The sequence below is a fragment of the Lathamus discolor genome, chromosome 2 (genome assembly GCF_037157495.1).
Source record: "Lathamus discolor isolate bLatDis1 chromosome 2, bLatDis1.hap1, whole genome shotgun sequence".
Classification (NCBI taxonomy): Eukaryota; Metazoa; Chordata; class Aves; order Psittaciformes; family Psittacidae; genus Lathamus; species Lathamus discolor.
The window spans coordinates 153,577,839-153,596,263 of NC_088885.1; the positions used below are offsets into that span (position 1 = coordinate 153,577,839).

General features: G+C 38.1%; 1 protein-coding gene across 5 annotated transcripts in view; it reads left to right on the forward strand.

The window, feature by feature from the left end:
• Window positions 1-18,425, forward strand: part of KHDRBS3 (KH RNA binding domain containing, signal transduction associated 3) — an 88,406-nt gene that overhangs the window by 21,498 nt on the left and 48,483 nt on the right. For all 5 annotated transcript variants that reach the window (XR_010610300.1, XM_065669010.1, XM_065669007.1 and 2 more), the window contains exons 2-3: window positions 4,566-4,684; window positions 17,227-17,343. Coding sequence is in view for 4 of the 5 variants with exons in the window: in XM_065669007.1 (XP_065525079.1) it covers window positions 4,566-4,684; window positions 17,227-17,343 (236 nt within the window). In the remaining variant the exon portion in view is untranslated. The remainder of the gene's footprint in view (window positions 1-4,565; window positions 4,685-17,226; window positions 17,344-18,425) is intronic.

The following is an 18,425-nucleotide window of genomic DNA, read 5'->3' on the forward strand; positions in this document are numbered from 1 at the left end:
TAGTGTGGTGTGTCCCTGCCCATGGCAGGGGGTTTGGAGCTAGATGATGTTAAGGTCCTTTCCAACCCAAACCGTTCTATGACTTGGATTTTCTATGGTGTCTGGTAAGAGTTCTGAACCTAAAGAAAAATTAGTAGAATATTTCTTAAGGATTTGCAGACAAATTTACCTGATTCTTTTCTCCTGATCTTGTTTTTCTGGGAACACTCTATTAAGGACAAATGCAGTAAACAATTGTTTGAGTTTGACATTTGATCTTATGTTGATTATATTGATTTACTGCAGACAAATAGAGCATCACTTTATTTTACATTAAATGCAAGTATTTATATTGTCTTAGGAGAGGGAGCTGGAATCCTGGCTTGTAGTTCTGCCACAGGAAGATTAATTCTACCTACAGATTAACATGGAACTATTCTTCTTTGTCATTATGTGATGTATCTAGCAACATTATTTGGTGAACTGAGGAGTAATCGTTGCTTAGAGCTCTCTGCTATGATTAAATGTAAAGACAAAAATCATGTGGTTATTACTTCATCTAGTTAAATTCCTGGACTATTGCATTAGCTGCATCCTTGGTCTCAGAAAATGGGATTTTAATCTTTAGCATTATGAAAAGCTTTAATCACATGTTTTTCTATTTGTGATCTAGGAAATGTCATTGCTTCATGTAGCTAAGCAGTATAGAATGTAATCCAAGGATTAGGAAAAGGCAAATCTCCCTATTCATCTGACCTTGAAAATCTGATTGGATTTCCCTTGTAATCTGGCATGCTTTTTTTTCTAAGCTAGATGTGAATGATAGGTACTGAATGAGCTGTGCAGGTAGGATAACATTCTGATGCTTAACTTTATTTCATTTTAGATTTGAGTGCAAAGAAATGACAAAAAGCCCACCCAAAAATCTGAGACAAAAAGTGGTCTCAATATAGGGTAAACTTTCAGTAATTCAGTGTCCTTGACTTTCATTCAAAATTGAAATCAATGATAGTGAATATGCATAAAGTCAATGTAATTAACTTTAGACCATAATAGGAAAAAATCTTTTATCTTATTCTGTAATGTTTTGACAATGAGCTGGTAAGAAAAAAGTCATCTGACTTAAAAAATAATGGGGAAAATTGTGATCCATCTTACTGAGCATTTGCTGGTGGCTTCCTATGGGTCTTGGTAGCTTCAGGCAGTAGAAAGTCAATTAAATAGTGGAAGTTAAAGAACAAAGACATTGTTATTCTTAAAATGGTCAATAAAAAGTATGTAGCTGTTTGGGGTAGGGAAACCATTCTTCAGAGTAATGAATGGAGTTCTTTTAATATTTATTAGGACAAGAAGGGAATACTCTTTCTACCACCTTTTTAACTTATTAAAAATACTATAGTATTGAGTGTATCCAGCATTAATGAAGTTGTTGCAATCATGTCCTTCAAAAACTGTACTCAAATACATTCTGTAAGCTAAAATATTTAGGAAATACAAATAATGATGTATTGGTGTTATAAGGGACTTATATAGCTGGCTCTTAACTCTTCAGATACTTTTTAACCTTGACAAGTCAGACATCTGAATATTCCTGAAGCAAAACTCACTTTTAAATGTTATTTCTTGGCAATATCGAAGAAGGTCCCTAAACTGCTGTTCATTCATAAGCTTATGGCTCCAATTTAAAATTCTTTACTACTTCTAGTGGTAAATTTTTTTATGGTATTAAATTTGCAGGTGGGCAGGGGGGCTGCTGTGCATATGTATAAAACTGATTAACTTCACCAGTTGAGAAGACCATGGTGGCCTTTTATGTTAAAGGTACTTTTATTTTGTGAGTTTAGATTACTTTAGGAAAAAGGTCCTTCACTGTAACAGTAATTACAGCTACTGCAGACTAAGGATTTCACATCAATCTGCCCACTAGGAGCCTTTGGTGCACTGATCTCTCTCAAAATAATAGCACAGTGCATTAATATTCCGAACAAATTCTAGTCTTAACATTTAAAGTCACTACTAAATAATGTTGTATTACATTTTATTGTAACTGCATTTGCTTTAGTCATAACAAAATGGATGTATTACAGTTTTAATGTGATATTTCTTGGTGTAAAACATTTCTGATGAATGTTGTATTTATGATCAGTTTTGAGCTTTGAGTGCTTATATTGTCAATAGTGTAAACCAACAACAGCATTGAAAAGCAGTGTCATGTTTGTTTTCCACTTGTAAAACATAGAAACCTTTAAGTGTCCTGATGTCCAAGAGAATCAGAGGCTCATCACAACTGCTCCTGTTATATCAGGAAGCAGGGGCATTAAAAGTAGTTTTTGTTTGAGTGCTGTGATAGTACTATACTAAAATTTGAATAGGACATTCAGAACTTGGATGTCGAAAAAATACCAGTCACCTGCTTTCTGGGTGGGAACATCATGCCCTGTAAAACTTCAGTCTTAATTTCATCTGGAAATAAACTTCAGTGTAATTTTATATCAGTTTTATTGCCATAATTATCTAGTCCATAAAGTTTTTACCTGGATTCAGCTGTTAGTATGTTTCTTGGTAGCTGTCAGCCTGTGGGCTGAGGGGTTTGGAGTTTTCTCTGAGCATGCTGCAATGTAAAGGACGCTTAGAGGAAGTTTGCTTTCACAGGGCTTCTCCAAAATGCTGACATTACTAGAATCCATATGAATCAAAAACTTCCTAGGGACTTGCCAAGATATGACAGTATAGCTGGGGAAGCCCTCAGGTTAGTCTGAGGCTAGTTTGGCTTTTAGATCTTCAGTTACTTAGCACTAACTTGAATAAATGCAATGGTATTTATTTCCTGTTCTGTGCTCACTAGCAAAAGCTTTCATGGAAGGCTGGAGCTTGTTATAGGGAAAGATGTTATCTTCACTTCTGTTGTGGTAAATGGAAATGGAGTGGTGTTCTCTAAAGCTGAGTGGATTTTTCAGTAGTAAGAACTGTGCTTGGTTTACCACTTCTGTTTTTCATTGGAAATTATTTGAAACTAAGTTGTCTTTTAAAGTGTACCTAAAGGATGCTTTCTCTTACATTTTTGATTGGTTTCTTTTGAACACAGGTTCTTGTTACTCTCTCCTGTTGTTGCAAGTTCGCATTCCTACTAAAAAAAAGGTCAAGGATAAATGACATTAACCTTGACATTACAATGGTAGAGTAGAAGCATGTTTCTTGTGAAAAACTGAGATTTGAAAATGGTTGTTGAGGACAAATGACTAGTTAGAATAACTTCTGTTCCACTTCTGAAACTGATTGGATTTTGGTATGTCTTGTGCTAACATGTTTAACCCACAGCATGCTGGATGTGATCCAGCAAAGGCTTCAAGCAGTACTTCATTTTTAGTTTCCTTGTATGCTTGTCATGTTTTCCCACTAATGAAGTGAAACCTGCAATTTTTCATTAGTACACTGGAGAGTCAGTATTTGGACAGAATTATAATCAAGAATCAGTTTTGTATGTATCCCTCTAATGACAAGCCCACTCATGCAGCCTGGGTTTGAGCTTCTAAATCTCATTGCTAATTATTTTGTCATTGGTATAACTCATCAGATTTTTGGGTATGATCTATGGCTCAACTACATCCCTGAAATGTCAAAAGATGGACATTTGCTCATTAAAGCTCCAGACTCTGTACTAACCCAGTTGTAAGGTTTTGAACTTAAAAATGAACAGAGGTATCCAAGTTTTTACTGCTTGAGCCATATAAAATATTAATGTATCATAAGTTTTAAGTTAAAAGATAATGTTTAAAATGCTTGGAATTATGATTTGAGAGGTGTTGATATGAACATGAATATTAAAGTTTGAAAAAGCAAAACATGATCTATCCCATTGACCTACATAACCGGTTACATGCATTAATTACATAATGTGCAATGTGTATGTTGTGGTTTAAGCCCAGTTGACAACCTAGAAAAACCCATGCAGCCTGCTCTCTCACCAACTCCCTCCTTTCCTCCCCCCACCCCTGGAGAGATGGGGAGGAGAATTGAAGGAATGTAACTCCCATGGGCTGAGATAAGAACAGCCCAGTAACTAAGGTATAACACAAATCACTACTGCTACCACCAATAATAAGGGAAATAACAAGGGAAGAGAATACAACTGCTCACTACCCTCCCACTGATACCCAGCCCGACTGAGCAGTGACCTAGCCCTCCCGGGTAACTGCCCCCAGTTTATATACTGGGCATGACATGCTCTGGTATAGAATACCTCTTTGGTCAGTTTGGATCAGGTGTCCTGTCTCTGCTTCCTCCTGGCTTCCCCTCCTCCCTGGCAGAGCATGAGGCTCAGAAAGTCCTTGGCCAGAGTAAATGTGACTTAACACTGGTGTTTGTAGTTGTTGCTATCAGCGCTGTTTCCAGGCCGAAAGTCAAAACCACAGTACTGCACCAGCTGCTAAGGAGGAGAAAAATGACTGCTGCTGCTGAACCCAGGAGGTTTTATTGTGCCATAGTGTTAGGCTTTAAAGTTTTCAATTTATACTGATTTTGAAGATCCTTAGTTCTTAGATTGTTGCATTAAACTGAGAAAGTAACTAACTTTTTCCCTTTAACAGAAATTGAAAAATTCCAGAAAGGGGAAGGAAAGGAAGAAGAAAAGTATATTGATGTAGTCATCAATAAGAATATGAAGCTGGGGCAAAAAGTTTTGATTCCAGTAAAACAATTCCCAAAGGTAAGCCCTGTTTTAATATTTGCTAAATCTAAGTGCTTGTAGAAGTTATTGTGCTATTTTAACTGTTACAGTTTTGCATTATAGTGCTCTAATCCTTTGTCTTCTGATGCCTTTCTGTGTGTTATGGCTGTGACTTTATTTGTAGATTGAAGCCTTAGGGTGTAATATAGACTTATCCAGAGGTACAGGTAGTGTGGTTTACTTTCAGTGTATAAGGTTAAGTAAAGACTTGATGAAACTATATTTGGATATAACTTCTTAAAACAGATTTTGACATCTGACTACCATTAATATTCAGGGGTGATACGAAGCTGAAGCTGTGTCAACTTTAAATTGCCTTGGCCTAATGTTTAAGTGATTATCATGGTGAATGAATACTACTAATGAATAGTGACATATAAAAGTAATGAATTCCTCTAAGCTATTCTGAGGGTAATTTAAGGCCATGTATGGACACTTAAGGACATGATTTAGTGGTGGACTTAGTAGTGTTAGGTTTATAGTTGGACTCAATGATCTTAAAGGTCTTTCCCAACCTAAATGATTCTATGATTTAAAATTCCTCTACAGTTGCTGTCCTACAGTCTGTTCTGTGGGAGTTCTAAGATAAGAATGGGTCGTGTTGGAATAAATACACAGAAAAGTTATATCGGTTGCACAAAATAGTATATTGAGAACTATTGGTAAATGAGTCCTATTTTCAGGATAGGATCATTCTCTTCAGTGTCAAAAAGAATAAGATATATTTCAGTTGACTCCAATGAAAGGCTTTGAAACTTCCTTACTGTAGGTAGCAGTGCAGCTTAACATGCATCATTATGCAACTCACTGTAAACTCAATTTTTATCATCTTAGAATTCAGCCATTGCTAGTCTTGAATTAGTTAGCTCTACACTAGTAAATGATGCAGTGTATTCTGGAGGGGTAGGGACTGTTCTGTTAATATTTGACCCCCATGAATTCTTAACTTTTACTGCCAAGTATTTTCCTGCACTAAAATACTGCTACCTGTAAGCATTTATTCAATATCCTGTAAGCTGTGGAACTGTATTCTTTTGGTCCCTCTTTAAATTAAAGTTGATCCTATGAAAATAAGATTAACATTTATTTGCTTGAAATGGCTCTTTCCTACTACTGAGTTCAAGTCTGCTTCTATTTCTGCTCGTGGAGGAAAGGAATTCTTTAATTCCTCCATTAGTTTAAGAATACTTTTTCTCAATGTTTTTTCCCCCACTTACACTATCAGTGTTTTTCCTTACAAGACTGTGCTTGGTAATTTGCAAGGATTGCTTTATTGCTGTTTGAAGTCTCATGAAATACCGCTTCAGTGAATTCAAGACTGCATATCGCTTACATGCAGGCACCTCTTTGGAACTCTGGCTTAAAAGTCATCTTTGACTAGGAGGAGCTATAGGAAAACATTACAGAAATGTAATGATGAGATGGAAATGACATGGGAAGGTTACATGGTCAGCGTTTGTAATCAGGATGCTTCTTACAGGTACTGAAATGTAGATATTTGCACTCAATGGGAAGAAGGGCAAAATAGGTGCTACAGTGAAACGGTACCTTTTGAAAGAAGCTTGTTTCAACTTTATAGGATGAAACACTGAAATTATTCTTTAGGATAACAAGTAGAAAGTCCTTGCTGTCTTTCGAATGGGCATGTGTGCTCTGCTGTGTGCTCAGTAGTTCTGGTCCATAGTGAAGTCTTTGAGTTAGAATAAAGCCTGGTGTATGCTATGGAAAGAAACCTGATTTTATATCCAGATAGAGCTTTGGTGTAATCCAGTAGGTCTCTGTTTAGACCACCAGGATCCAGGGGGCACAGAATACAACTGCAGTGTCAGTTTCTGTGTCTAAGATTTTCTCCACAGAGAGCAGAATTCTGGTATCTCTACTGATACCTCCCTTCTGCCAGGGTGAACAAAAATCCTAGGGATTACCTAAGAATATTTTTACCTCAATATAGCAGGGCTCATTTCCATTTTATTACATATAGATGTAATGTAAATATGTGTATGTATGTATAAAGCTTATTAAAGATTCCATATAGTCCAAAGGAATTGAAAAGAGTACTCTGGGAGTATGAATTCAGACTTACGACAGGTACTCTAGATCTTTGAAACACCTACCCTAAGCCACAAGCAGTCACTGCAGTTTAGCATCACTTGTTTACTAGACCAGGCTTGTACTTCTGGGATGTAATAAATTTAAATGCATTGTATGAAGTGACATAGCTTCAGCATGGCAAGCAGAGCTTTATCCTGGCATACTATAGTCGGCAGTGGGTGACATGAATTTTGAAAGCCTGTGCACAAGGGAACAAGTCTTTTGCATCCTAATGTTTGTGCTAAAGGCTAATCCCCATCCTTTTACGTGTGTTCAGAGGCGGGCTTAGAATTTAGAGATGCTTTCTCAAGTCTTTTGGGGTAGATACAGAATTATTCCAGTTATCTTGGTTTCACTGAGCTGTATTTAAAATGCATGCATTATATGTTCAGATTTTGCAGAACTTAAGCAGAAAGTATTATGTGGTGTGTATAAAACCTGAAATGATGCCTCATGTAAATGCTTTTGCCTCTGTGCAGTTCTTTCCTGTGAAAGTGTGGTTTCCTAGACCATTTTGCCTGCAAGAGGTGTTAGTATTAGTGCCAAATGTGTCATCTGTAGAAGGTGTCAAGTGATAATTCCTCAGAAAAATAAGTAAAAAATCTGGTTCTGATTTATGAGCAATTTTCTCCTTCCTGCTGATCACTGATTGGTGACAAATGCTTCAGAGGAATGAAACTTAAGACTTAAATATGGATGAAATCTGTGCAAAAAGTCCTTCTGCATGTGAGTATTGAATTTAGAGCAGCTCTCCTAGCAAGCTGGCATCTGTTTCTGTGTGCCTGCCATCCACACTAATACTGTTAGCTATAGTGCAAGATCTTGAACAAAAGGATACCTCCAGTGTTTCAGGAGATAGTCTATTTTGTGTTAACAAACTGAGAATCAGCTATTTGAAGCTGACCAAGTCACTACAGTAATCTGTCAAACTAGTGCTGGTTTGGATTGAATCTGGCAAACTTCAGTTTCCAGAAAGTAATGAGGAAAAAATTTGTTTCAGCTTTTTTGGGAAGCACTATTCTATTTATATCCGTAATTCTGCTTTTAAACAGGATCAAAAAAAGTAAATTATTAAAGTTCTTTAACAGGGTTTAATATCTGAAAATAAATCTTAACTATGAATGTAAGTGACTTTGCTAGCAGAAACTATTCCTTTCTTTATATTTGCCAGTGATGACTGGCAAGCAGAGATGCCTCTCCTGTTTAGGTATATAGTTAGGATTAATGAAATATCAACCAATTTTTTGTGATAAATGATGTCTCTGGACCAAAATAGACAAGAGGACTACCCCCATTCAGACAGTTTACAAGATCTGGCACAGGGTTAATCAGGTTTCCTTTAAGTATTGCATTGCCCTTTCCCTGTTTAAAACTTCTGTCTGACTCCTTGAATAAATCATAGCCGCCTCAAGAAGGGTCAGGCAGTCCTAGCTCTGATCTGATCAGCCTGGCATTGTAATGTGTGCTCACATTACCTGTCCTGTCAGATACATTCTCAGGGGCTCATAGCTGAGCCCTGTGCAGATTCAGCTTCATTACCTCTGACAGCCCTGGAAGGTGACAGGTTAACTGCAGCAGAAAGTTTTTGAAGTGGAGTTCAGAGCAGCTGGGTTTCTTACTGGAAAAGAATCTGGCAGACCTCATTCAGAAGCAGGGATTTCACTTTTCTGAGTGTCTTTGCTTTTCCTGAAATAAACTGAGTTTCTGGTTTTCTGCTTCATGTGCAAACAGTTGAATCTGGTGATGTGCTTAACTCGCCTCATACCTAACAGCTTTTGATTGCTATTATGGTGCTATATATATCCTTCAGCTGGGACCTTTTGTCTTGCTCAAACCTTAGTGTTGAGGCCCATGCTAGAGCCAGTTTTCCTACATCTGCTTTTGTGTCTGGACCTTGACAGAATAACCAAGACAGCCTGAATTTTGTCTGCTTAATGAAATAATTTGATAGTCCCAGGAGTTTTGTTCAGTTTCTCTTTGAGACTGGTTATGTATTTGAATTAATTTCATTTGTGTTCTTTAGACTCCTGTACATTGAAAACCCTGAATTTGTCTTGATATGGTGACAGATAATCTTCCTTGTTAAGACTAAACCTTGTGCAAGCTGTTCTGTACATTGCAGGTCCAGTCGAGTCTACAAAATCCAATTGTATCCAATCTTACAAGTTTTTCAGGTTGGTTGGCTCTACAGATACCTCAGAAGTCTGAATTGCTGTGTTACGGAAATTAATCTGAGGTATTTAGGTGAGGCTTGAACATGTTTTGGTAATGCTGCAGTCTTATTGTAACTGGGACATGTGCTACAAGCAAGGATTAGAGAGGTTAGGGCTTTTATGTAAGCTTATAGGAAAAGGGCCAACTTTTTGAGGCATGATTCAGTTCAAAATCAAATTCTCTATTGGCAGGAACTCATGTGGATGTTGGATGTCTAAATTGTGGTTAATGGAATGAGATCTTGTCAGTTCAGGCAATGGAGTTCAGGGTGATTTAATACACCTTGCTATTTGATCAGCTGAATACCTTGACTGACTCTGTCAAGTGTGAAAATGTGACCCTTAAACCCATGCTTCTGTTGTATTTCATGCTTGAAAGTCTTCAAACTCACACAGACTTGAAGGCAGAAAGTGAGCTGGCCGTGGAGGGTCATGGTGTGGTAGTCTTGAAGGGACTCTGGATCTGTCCTGACATTGCTATGAAATGTCAGCCTGTGTAAAAAGGTGTTTCATAGCTTAGTTACATATGAGTGAGTAAGGAGGGTGTTACCCCCTTCCAATGCATCTAATGCTTAGTGAAGTGGTTTTGTCTTGAATCTGATTTTGCTTTGACAGTTTAGGGAACTCAGATGTTCCAATTCTGGAGGGAAATAGCTTCCATGGATGATAAATGGAATGATGATGGTTTTCCATGAGATGGATCAAAACTATGGGGAAAAATTATTTTTGTTTTGTGACAGGCTACCATTTATAAATTGCTCATGGTTCTACACTTAAATACTGAGTAAATCTCAGAAATCAGTAAGAAATGGTCTGTATTCTGTTCCCTGAAGTAATACTTGAGATACATGCTCTCAAGAGTTACTGACTTAAGGAGCTGGTATCCATATAAGTCTTTTAGCTCAACATTTAAAGGGAAAAGACCTATTTCAAAATGTCGTTGGTATGTATAATAGATCTGCCGTTATGTAAAGTAATTGAATGATGACTATTTTAATCACGTGAGTAGCTAGGAAACAGTTTGTCATCATAGCTTAGCTCTGTGTAATTTCTTCAAGTAGAAATAAGAATGTGGTTGTATAACCATTAGTTACATGGAGCAACAGGCATGGAATGTAATACCAGGGATAACTTTTGAGCAAATGTATAGTTACTGACCATGATTTGTTGTGCATAAATGTTTAAAGCAAAAAAAAAAAAAAAAGAGTAATGGGCTTCAACTTAAACAGGGGAAGTTTAGATTGGATATAAGGAAGTCCTTTACTGTGAGGGTGGTGAGGCACTGGAATGGGTTGCCCAAGGAAGTTGTGAATGCTCCATCCCTGGCAGTGTTCAAGGGTGGGTTGGGCAGAGCCTTGGGTGATGTGGTTTAGTGTGAGGGGCCCATGGCAGGGAGGTTGGAACTAGATGACCTTAAGGTCCTTTCCAAACCTAACTATTCTATGATTCTGCTGCTGTTTGTGAAGGGGAGTAGTTTGAAATGGTAGAATGTAGATGCTTGGTGTACTTACCTTTCTATAGAAACCGTATATTCTTGAAAAGTAAGAAAAATGTTGATATTTTCCTATTTTCCCTGAAAAAGTTTCCTGGTTTTCCCTTTCATTGTAAGAAAGCGCTCTGAATCTTAATGTACCTATTTTTTTCTAGTGACCCTATCACAGAGGAGTCCTTGCAGAAAACTAATATGCCAAGAAAGCTTTCTATGACTTTAATGACAATAGCTTGTTTAGAGTGTTACAGGGAAGCATTTGGTCAAGCATTTGTACTTTCACTAAGTATTTTAAGCTGGATGAACCATTCTCAGCAGAGTTGTCTTGGTGGGGATAAAGGAGGATTACTTCTTCTATTATATCCTCCTTTCTGCTATATATACATCTAAAAATGCTGTAGCATTGGCATTAATTCCTTTTCTGCTGAAATTCATACTGTAGATCGAATGCTTATGCTTGCTTGTGTACTCTTTTTAGCTGTGTTTTCTCCAAACTGTTTTCAGGGAATAGGTTCTGACAGTGATCTGGTAAGGACATAAATCTCTAGGTAACTGGTAATCATGTTTTGATATGGGGATTCTGAAGAAATGGGTGTTCAGCAGTGATGTCCATAATCTCCATTATACTATATCTGCAAAATTGCTTCTTAAAATGAGGATTTATGAGTATCTGGATGAAACAGTTTTCAAGTAAAAAATTGATTTTTGTTTCTATTGGAATAGAATTTTCCTTTTAAAATGTAACTTAAATTTGATGTTGTTTAGTTAAACAGCACTCAAAAAAGGTAACTTTCTGTATAGGCATGCTTTCTGTATAGGCAATCAATATTTGTGGGCAATACAGATTCCAGGGCTGAGGGATAGAATCCCATATTTGAGGATTTTGATAAGGAGCTGTAGCACTTCAGGGTGTATTTTCACCGCCAAAGCCAGAGATGTAGATAGATGCGAGAGGATGTGCTTTCAGTGATCAGAGGGTTTGGGAAATTACCTCTCCTAAAATCTTGCATTCTTTTTCTCAAGCTAATGCATATTTGGTGGTACTTTATAATAAGACTATAGAGGGAACCATTTATCACTGCTGCAGTGTTACTTGGCTTGAACTTCAGCTGATGTAGCAGTTTTTCCAATATTCAGTTGTCTCCTTCCAGGTCTGTTAATCTGAATCTTGATGCTGCTTCTGCAGAGATTCCCATAATTTTAATATTTTAGCATTCATTATTAAGATAATAGGAAAAAAAAAATCCTTACTGTCAGGGTGCTGAGGCCCTGGCACAGATCTCCTAGAGAAGCTGTGCCTGCCCCATCCCTGGCAGTGTTCAAAGCCGGGTTGGATGGGGCTTGGAACAGCCTGGTCTAGTGGAAGGTGTTGCTGACCATGACAGGGGGTTGGAAATGGATGAGCTTTCAGGTCCTTTCAACCCAAACCATTATATGATTCACTTAATGTACTGGATATAGCATATGCTTCAGAGCTGGTCTAGAAGCAGCTTTGTGTTGTAGACACTTATCTTCTGTTTTATATACCATCATCTATAACATACTGATTCTTAAGCCATCAGAAGCTATCTTAATGTAGAAACAATCCTTGATTTAACATAGGCAAGTCATCCAGTGTAGAATAGCATTCATGGCTGGCTCTTCAGTGTTCAGCTATCCTGTAGAATTGTGAATATTGCAGTATCTTCCAGACCAGCTTGAGCTGGAAAGCAGTGTGACTGCTTTGATACTGTAATAAAACTAAGGTGATGCTGGTGAACTTGAGGACAGTTTTAGGTATTTACAGCAGTTTGGATCTGATTGTGCTGTACTAGGGAGAAGGGTGAGTGCCATGGGGGTTCTGGCATGTCTGACTCTGAGCCAGACCTAATGAATGTGACTGGTCACACTTAGACAGAACTGCTTCGATGTCATTGTTTTTGTAGGATCCGGTGCATCTAGTTCAGAGACAATTTAAAAGCTTGAGTTAAATACTGCACCTGATTTTTTTTTTGTTCTTTTGGGCAAGTAAACTCTAAATTTCCATCAGTAATCTTAAAAAGGTGATATTTTGTGTTTTGACTGTAATTTAGCATATGTTTAACTATACAATGCATAGCTTTGAATATCACTTCCTGACTGGAACAAAAACTACCTGACAATTAAAATATAAACTATAAATCATGACAAATAGGTTTTTTGGCAAATAAGCTCTAAATGGAACCCATGGAATGTGTATATGAACTATCTTGTGTTAAGAGCTAACTTGAGTCTGCCAGGCTTATTTGCTTGCTTCACCAGCAGATAGGCTGGATTTGGATTTGTTGATTTTTGTAATGAAAACTTGTCTTTATGGTGACTTTATGCTTTGGGGATGACTCCTGCTCCTTGATTGTCAGGGTTAAGTGTATCAGTAATGATAGTAACTTAGTGGCTTATATCTTTTGTGTGTTTATGAAATATTTCAAAATTAACCTTTTGCCCAGATGTTTCCAGTTTTATGTAGAAGGGAGGAAAAAAAAATGGTTTGGACTAAACCAATAACTGTTAAAAGTAAATGATTTCTACTGAAATGATTCATTCAGTATCATAAATGAGCTTCATTTATGGAATAATCAACTGAAATGTTCCAGAGCTTTTTGGCTTTCTTATGTTGGAGCAAAAAGGCTTTGGAACTGCACTGTCAGCCATTTGGTAGTAACCCCCAAGTTGATGCGTTCTGAAGCTACACCTGGAGGTACTACGTTTTCAAATCAGCAGGATTTGACTTGCAACTGTGAAAACCAGGTTTCTCAGACTTTGGATCTGCCAGATCTAATATTTGGAGCCTCAGTGCACAGTTCAGTGGATCTCAGGATACAGCTTATGTTCATTAAATGTTGTTTAGAACACATCATCTGTGTGGCTTGTGTATCTACTTGTATAGCTACCACAACATCCAGCTTCAATGCTAAATATTGTTTTGGTTTTGAGAAGACAGCTCTTGGTGCTATTAGTTTTGTAGGTCATGTTTTAGATATGCACAACAGACTAAACATTTGGCTTTAATTAAAATACTAGAGCTGGAGTAAACAAATGTGCTTTGGAACACCCAATCTGTCTTTGAGCACTGAAGCCTTTTAGTAACTTTGATTACATTCAAAGTGGATTTCGCTTTTGTTGTAGGTATGCACTTCCATTTGTTATGATTTGTAGTTTGTCTTTTAATTGTCAGGTAGTTTTTGTTCCAGCCAGGAAGTGATGTTCAAAGCTATGCATTGTATAGTTAAATATATGCTTGCCTTCTCCTAAATTACAGTCAAAATGTGAATGAAATTTCACCTTTCTTTTAAGTTTACTGTTGGAAATTTAGACTTGATCAGACTTCAGGTATTCAACATTCTGAAGTAACTTCAGTATACTTCACTGTAAATGGAAAAATCTCTCCTTTTATATGTTTGCAGTGTTTGGTTTTGTTTCTAAGTTGCAAGGCTATTTTAAAGTAAATATATGTAATCTTGAGTAATGCATAAAAAAAAATGATGTGGTATTCCACTAAAAGAAAGCTTTCATTTGAGCTTTACTTATGAAAGGAGTTCATAGTTATGATCCTTTATTTAAGGAAACTGTTGACAAGGAGTTAGTGACTTTTAGAAGCTCAGTCTTGTTATGTATTGTTCCAATTTGTTTGCTTTCCTTGCAGTTATACCTCCAGAAATAATAAAATCACAAGTCCAAGGTGTAAGGGAGCTCTAGGGAATATCTGGTCCAACCTTCTGTTGAGCTTATAGTTGTAAATTAGGTTACACAATACCCTATCAATGGGTCAGAGTGAATATTCTCAGCGAGGGAGATTTCTAACATTTTGCTGGGCAGGCTGGTTCTGATGAATGTTTTCCTTGGCTATATCTTAGGACCTATAAGGAAAAAAAAGAATATACCCAGTAAAACAAACTTAGAAGTGCCTACAGATTTAATGAGAACTTGCCTGTTAACATCAGAAAACCAAGGCCTTAAATTTAGTGGCTTCTATGGACTTCTAGAAGGCATGCTAAGGTACATGGAAAAAACAAGGTGGTTGGTGATAGCCAGCATGGCTTCACTAAGGGGAAATCCTACCTGACCAATTTGGTGGCCTTCTGTGATGGGGCCATGGAAATGATGGATGGGGTAGAACAGTTGATGTCACCTGCCTGGACTTGTGCAAAGTGTTCGACACTGTCCCACACGACATCCTTGTCTCTAAATTGGAGAGACATCAATTTGATAGAAGGCTGGGTGAAGACCTCATAGCAGTCTTACAGTATCTGAAGGGGGCCTATAAGGATGCTGGGGAGGGACTCTTCATTAGGGACTGTAAAGATAGGACAAGGGGTAATGGGTTCAAACTGAAACAGGGGAAGTTTAGATTGGATATAAGGAAGAAATTCTTTACTATACAGGTGGTGAGGCACTGGAATGGGTTGCCCAGGGAAGCTGTGAATGCTCCATTCCTGGTGGTGTTCAAGGCTAGGTTGGACAGAGCCTTGGGTGAGATGGTTTAGTGTGAGGTGTCCCTGCCCATGGCAGGGGGCTTGGAACTAGATGATCTTGAGGTCCTTTCCAGCCCTAACTATTTTATGATTCTTCTATGATTCTATGACTAGTGATGCATAAGTAATTTGGTCAATGATATCTTGGTTCTAACTCTGGTATATGTTGGTGATTGAACTTGGAGGTACTAAGGAAGGTAAAAGTCATGTCTTCATACTTGGCAGGCTTTTAATGCTTGCATTTCTGTTTTTGTCTATAGCTGACTTAGATGAACTGGAGCTGTAGACAGTGTGCTGTAGGGCACTGTAGCTGGGCATTTTTTCTATCAGCACTTCCGATGTTGCAACTAAGGATTTTGAGCTGCACTATCCCATTGTGAAGTGTTTTGAAATTCCTTCAGGGGAATAGAGAGATCCTTATAGGAGAAGCCCATGTAGGCCCTTCAGTGACACAGTAGTAGAGCAACACTCAAATCTGTTTCATAAATGTGAGGCCACAAACAAGTAGCTTTAGTCTGTTTGTTCTTTAGCCTCACTGTTTTACTTGTCCGTTAACTATCTTTTTAACACGATTGTGTCACTGTAGATTCCAGTAGTATGAATATTCTAGCTTTACAGTTTCATTGGGGGTAATAAATATCCCTGGACAGTACTTTGTTGAAAATAATCTCTATTGCCTTATTATTTGGACAGGAGTTGTGGTGGGTTGATCTTTGCTGGCTGCCAGGTGCCTACCAAGCTGTTCTATCACTTCCCTCCCTCAGCAGAGTGATGGGGAGAAAGATGAAAAGCTTATGGGTTGAAGTAAGGACAGGGAGATCACTAACCAATTAGTCACAGGCAAAACAGACTCGACTTGAAGATTAATTTATTGCTAATTAATTGTAACAGAAGGATAGAGTGAAATAAAATGAAATTAAAAATAACTTCTCTACATCCCCCCCATCTTTCACAGGCTCAGCTTCACTCTGATTCTTCTACCTAAGTCCCTCAAGTGGCACAGGGGGATAGGGAATAGGGGTTGTTGGCTCAACACCACTGTTGTTCCATCCTCCTCGTGGTCTTCTGCTTCAGCCTGGGATTCCTCCTGCAGGTTACAGTTGGAACTGCTCCACTGTGGATCCCCCAGAAGGTCACGGATTGTTGTGGTTTAAGCCCAACCATTAACTAAGTACTGCACAGATGTTTTTAGTTCTCTGCATAGTTTAATAGAATCCTCAAGTTTTCTCTTGTCACCATCCTTCAGATTTCATATGCATTCCAGAATACAGTGCAGTGATATACAGAAGGAGACTGCTGATTGTACACAGCTTTGCCCCACCCCAGTATGTGTGATTGGGAATACATGCTGTATGGAGCAGTGCTCATGAGAACTTTCACATCTCCTGGCTTTCCTAAGTCCAGTTGTGCATCCTTGAAATGACAATAGACAAATTCTCCCTTTGTTTTCAAAAAATGGATTTGATACCTGTTTTCTTTAGCCAGCTTTCCTTTTGAATCATCTTCTGGGCTGAAAGGGCACCAGCTGTATGTTCTGGTACTTTCTATCAATGGCAAGGGTTATGTTTTCCTTGTTTTCTTTGTCTTCCTTGGGTTTTGAGGCTTACCACTTCCTTCTCCCTAGTTATCTTAGTGGTGTAGTGCCATGGTTATGAATCCCAGCTGGCTTTGGTAAACTTCAGTCATAATGGGGGTTGAGTGGCAGTTGAGAAGGTAAGTGTTGATTCTAGTTTGGGACTGAATTTATATGCTTATGTTCTGTGGCTTTAGCTCCTTGATTGTTCCTGGGTTTTAGAGAAGGGTATGTTATATGGATTGCTTCATAAATCTTCAAGGGAGGATAAGGCAATCAAAGTATTCTTTTTCTTGAGACCTTTGGTATTATATCTGCAAGATTGCTGCCAGCTTTGTTTTTATGGTTATGTACCTGGTAACAATTGTTGAAAAACTGAATTGCAGTTTGAGCACATCTGTTCTCAGTCTTGAGTGGGATAAACACAAAGCTCTCTTTTCAAGTACCTGATTTCTTTGAATTCAGGTACTTCTGTATTTCTCTTGACACCTGGTGGAGTCACTTTCATGCTGTTAAATGTCCTACAGAGTTGTACTTAATGACTGTAATTTATGATCTGATACTTTTTTGCACCTAAAAAAGTTACTTCAGCAAAATATTCCGTTATGCTTATTCATTTAGACTTAAAAATCCAATGAGCTTAATGGTGCTCTGTTTTCTTACAGTTCAACTTTGTGGGGAAGCTTTTGGGTCCACGTGGCAATTCTCTAAAGCGTTTACAGGAAGAAACACTGACAAAAATGTCTATTTTGGGCAAAGGTTCTATGAGGGACAAGACAAAGGTAAGACCTGAGTATGTTAGTGTTAGATACCTGAGTTTTGTAGCTTACCTAAAACTTTTGGAGAGGTGAACGAACGTCTTGCCAAAAATGGGAGCAAAGAAAAAGCCATATCCTCATGTTGGTTAGATTCAGATGGGCTCTGCTTTCTATTGAGTCTGTTCTGAGTATTTTGAAGGTACCACGAGTTGTATGTAGGATCCCAAAATATGGTCCTTGGGTGTGTAAATGGGGCATTACCAGTGGCATGTTTGCAATTGGTCTTGCATAGGTTATAATGAGTAATGCCCAAATGAACATGGCAATGTTCCCACTTTTGAAGGGACCCTGCTTCTAAATTCCTCCAAACATGTTCACATAACACTTAATACGTAATATTTCTAGACAAAGGAAAAGAGCTGATGGAAGGAGGTAAAATACAACCAGAAGAAACTTCACAGCTTTTTGGTGATGTAGTAAAGATGAAAATGGATGGTACTATGAGCAGGTTCTTATAAATACTGCTGTTCAGCTTCTGATTTAAAGCAGTAGACTTCAGGGGTTGGTAGCTGCTACTTGATAGCTTGACAAGGAGGATGAAAAGCAAAAGGCTGTACAGGAACAATAAACTACTACAAGGTGAAGTATATTTACTGTCTTTAGGCATATTGCCAGATGCCTTGTGCTGCTATGCATCATAAGCTGTGCTAGTACTGTTTTGTTCTGGACAGTGAAGGGATGAAATACAGGACCAAAGTACAAAGCAAATAGGGTAAGCTTTCTCATAAGGCTCCTGGTGTACAGTACTGCAGGGATGCTTATTGAAAACATGAAGTTAAACCAGATTGCCCAAACCATGACCATTTGGTGTGCTAAATATACATGAGAAAACGGAGATTTAAAGGACAGCTTGTCTTAAAAGTGGTGACCTTGTTGTCCTTTAGCTCCCTTGTTCCACATCTGGTTTGCTTTCATCCTTTCAGTAGCCTCAAGTCTCCATTGCAGTGAGGAATAAAATCCAAGGTAGTGTTTTAGCCAGCCAAGCAGCATCCACATGCACTTGGCCCAGCCTAGCTGGTGTATGTACTGTCAGATAATGGAAGGCA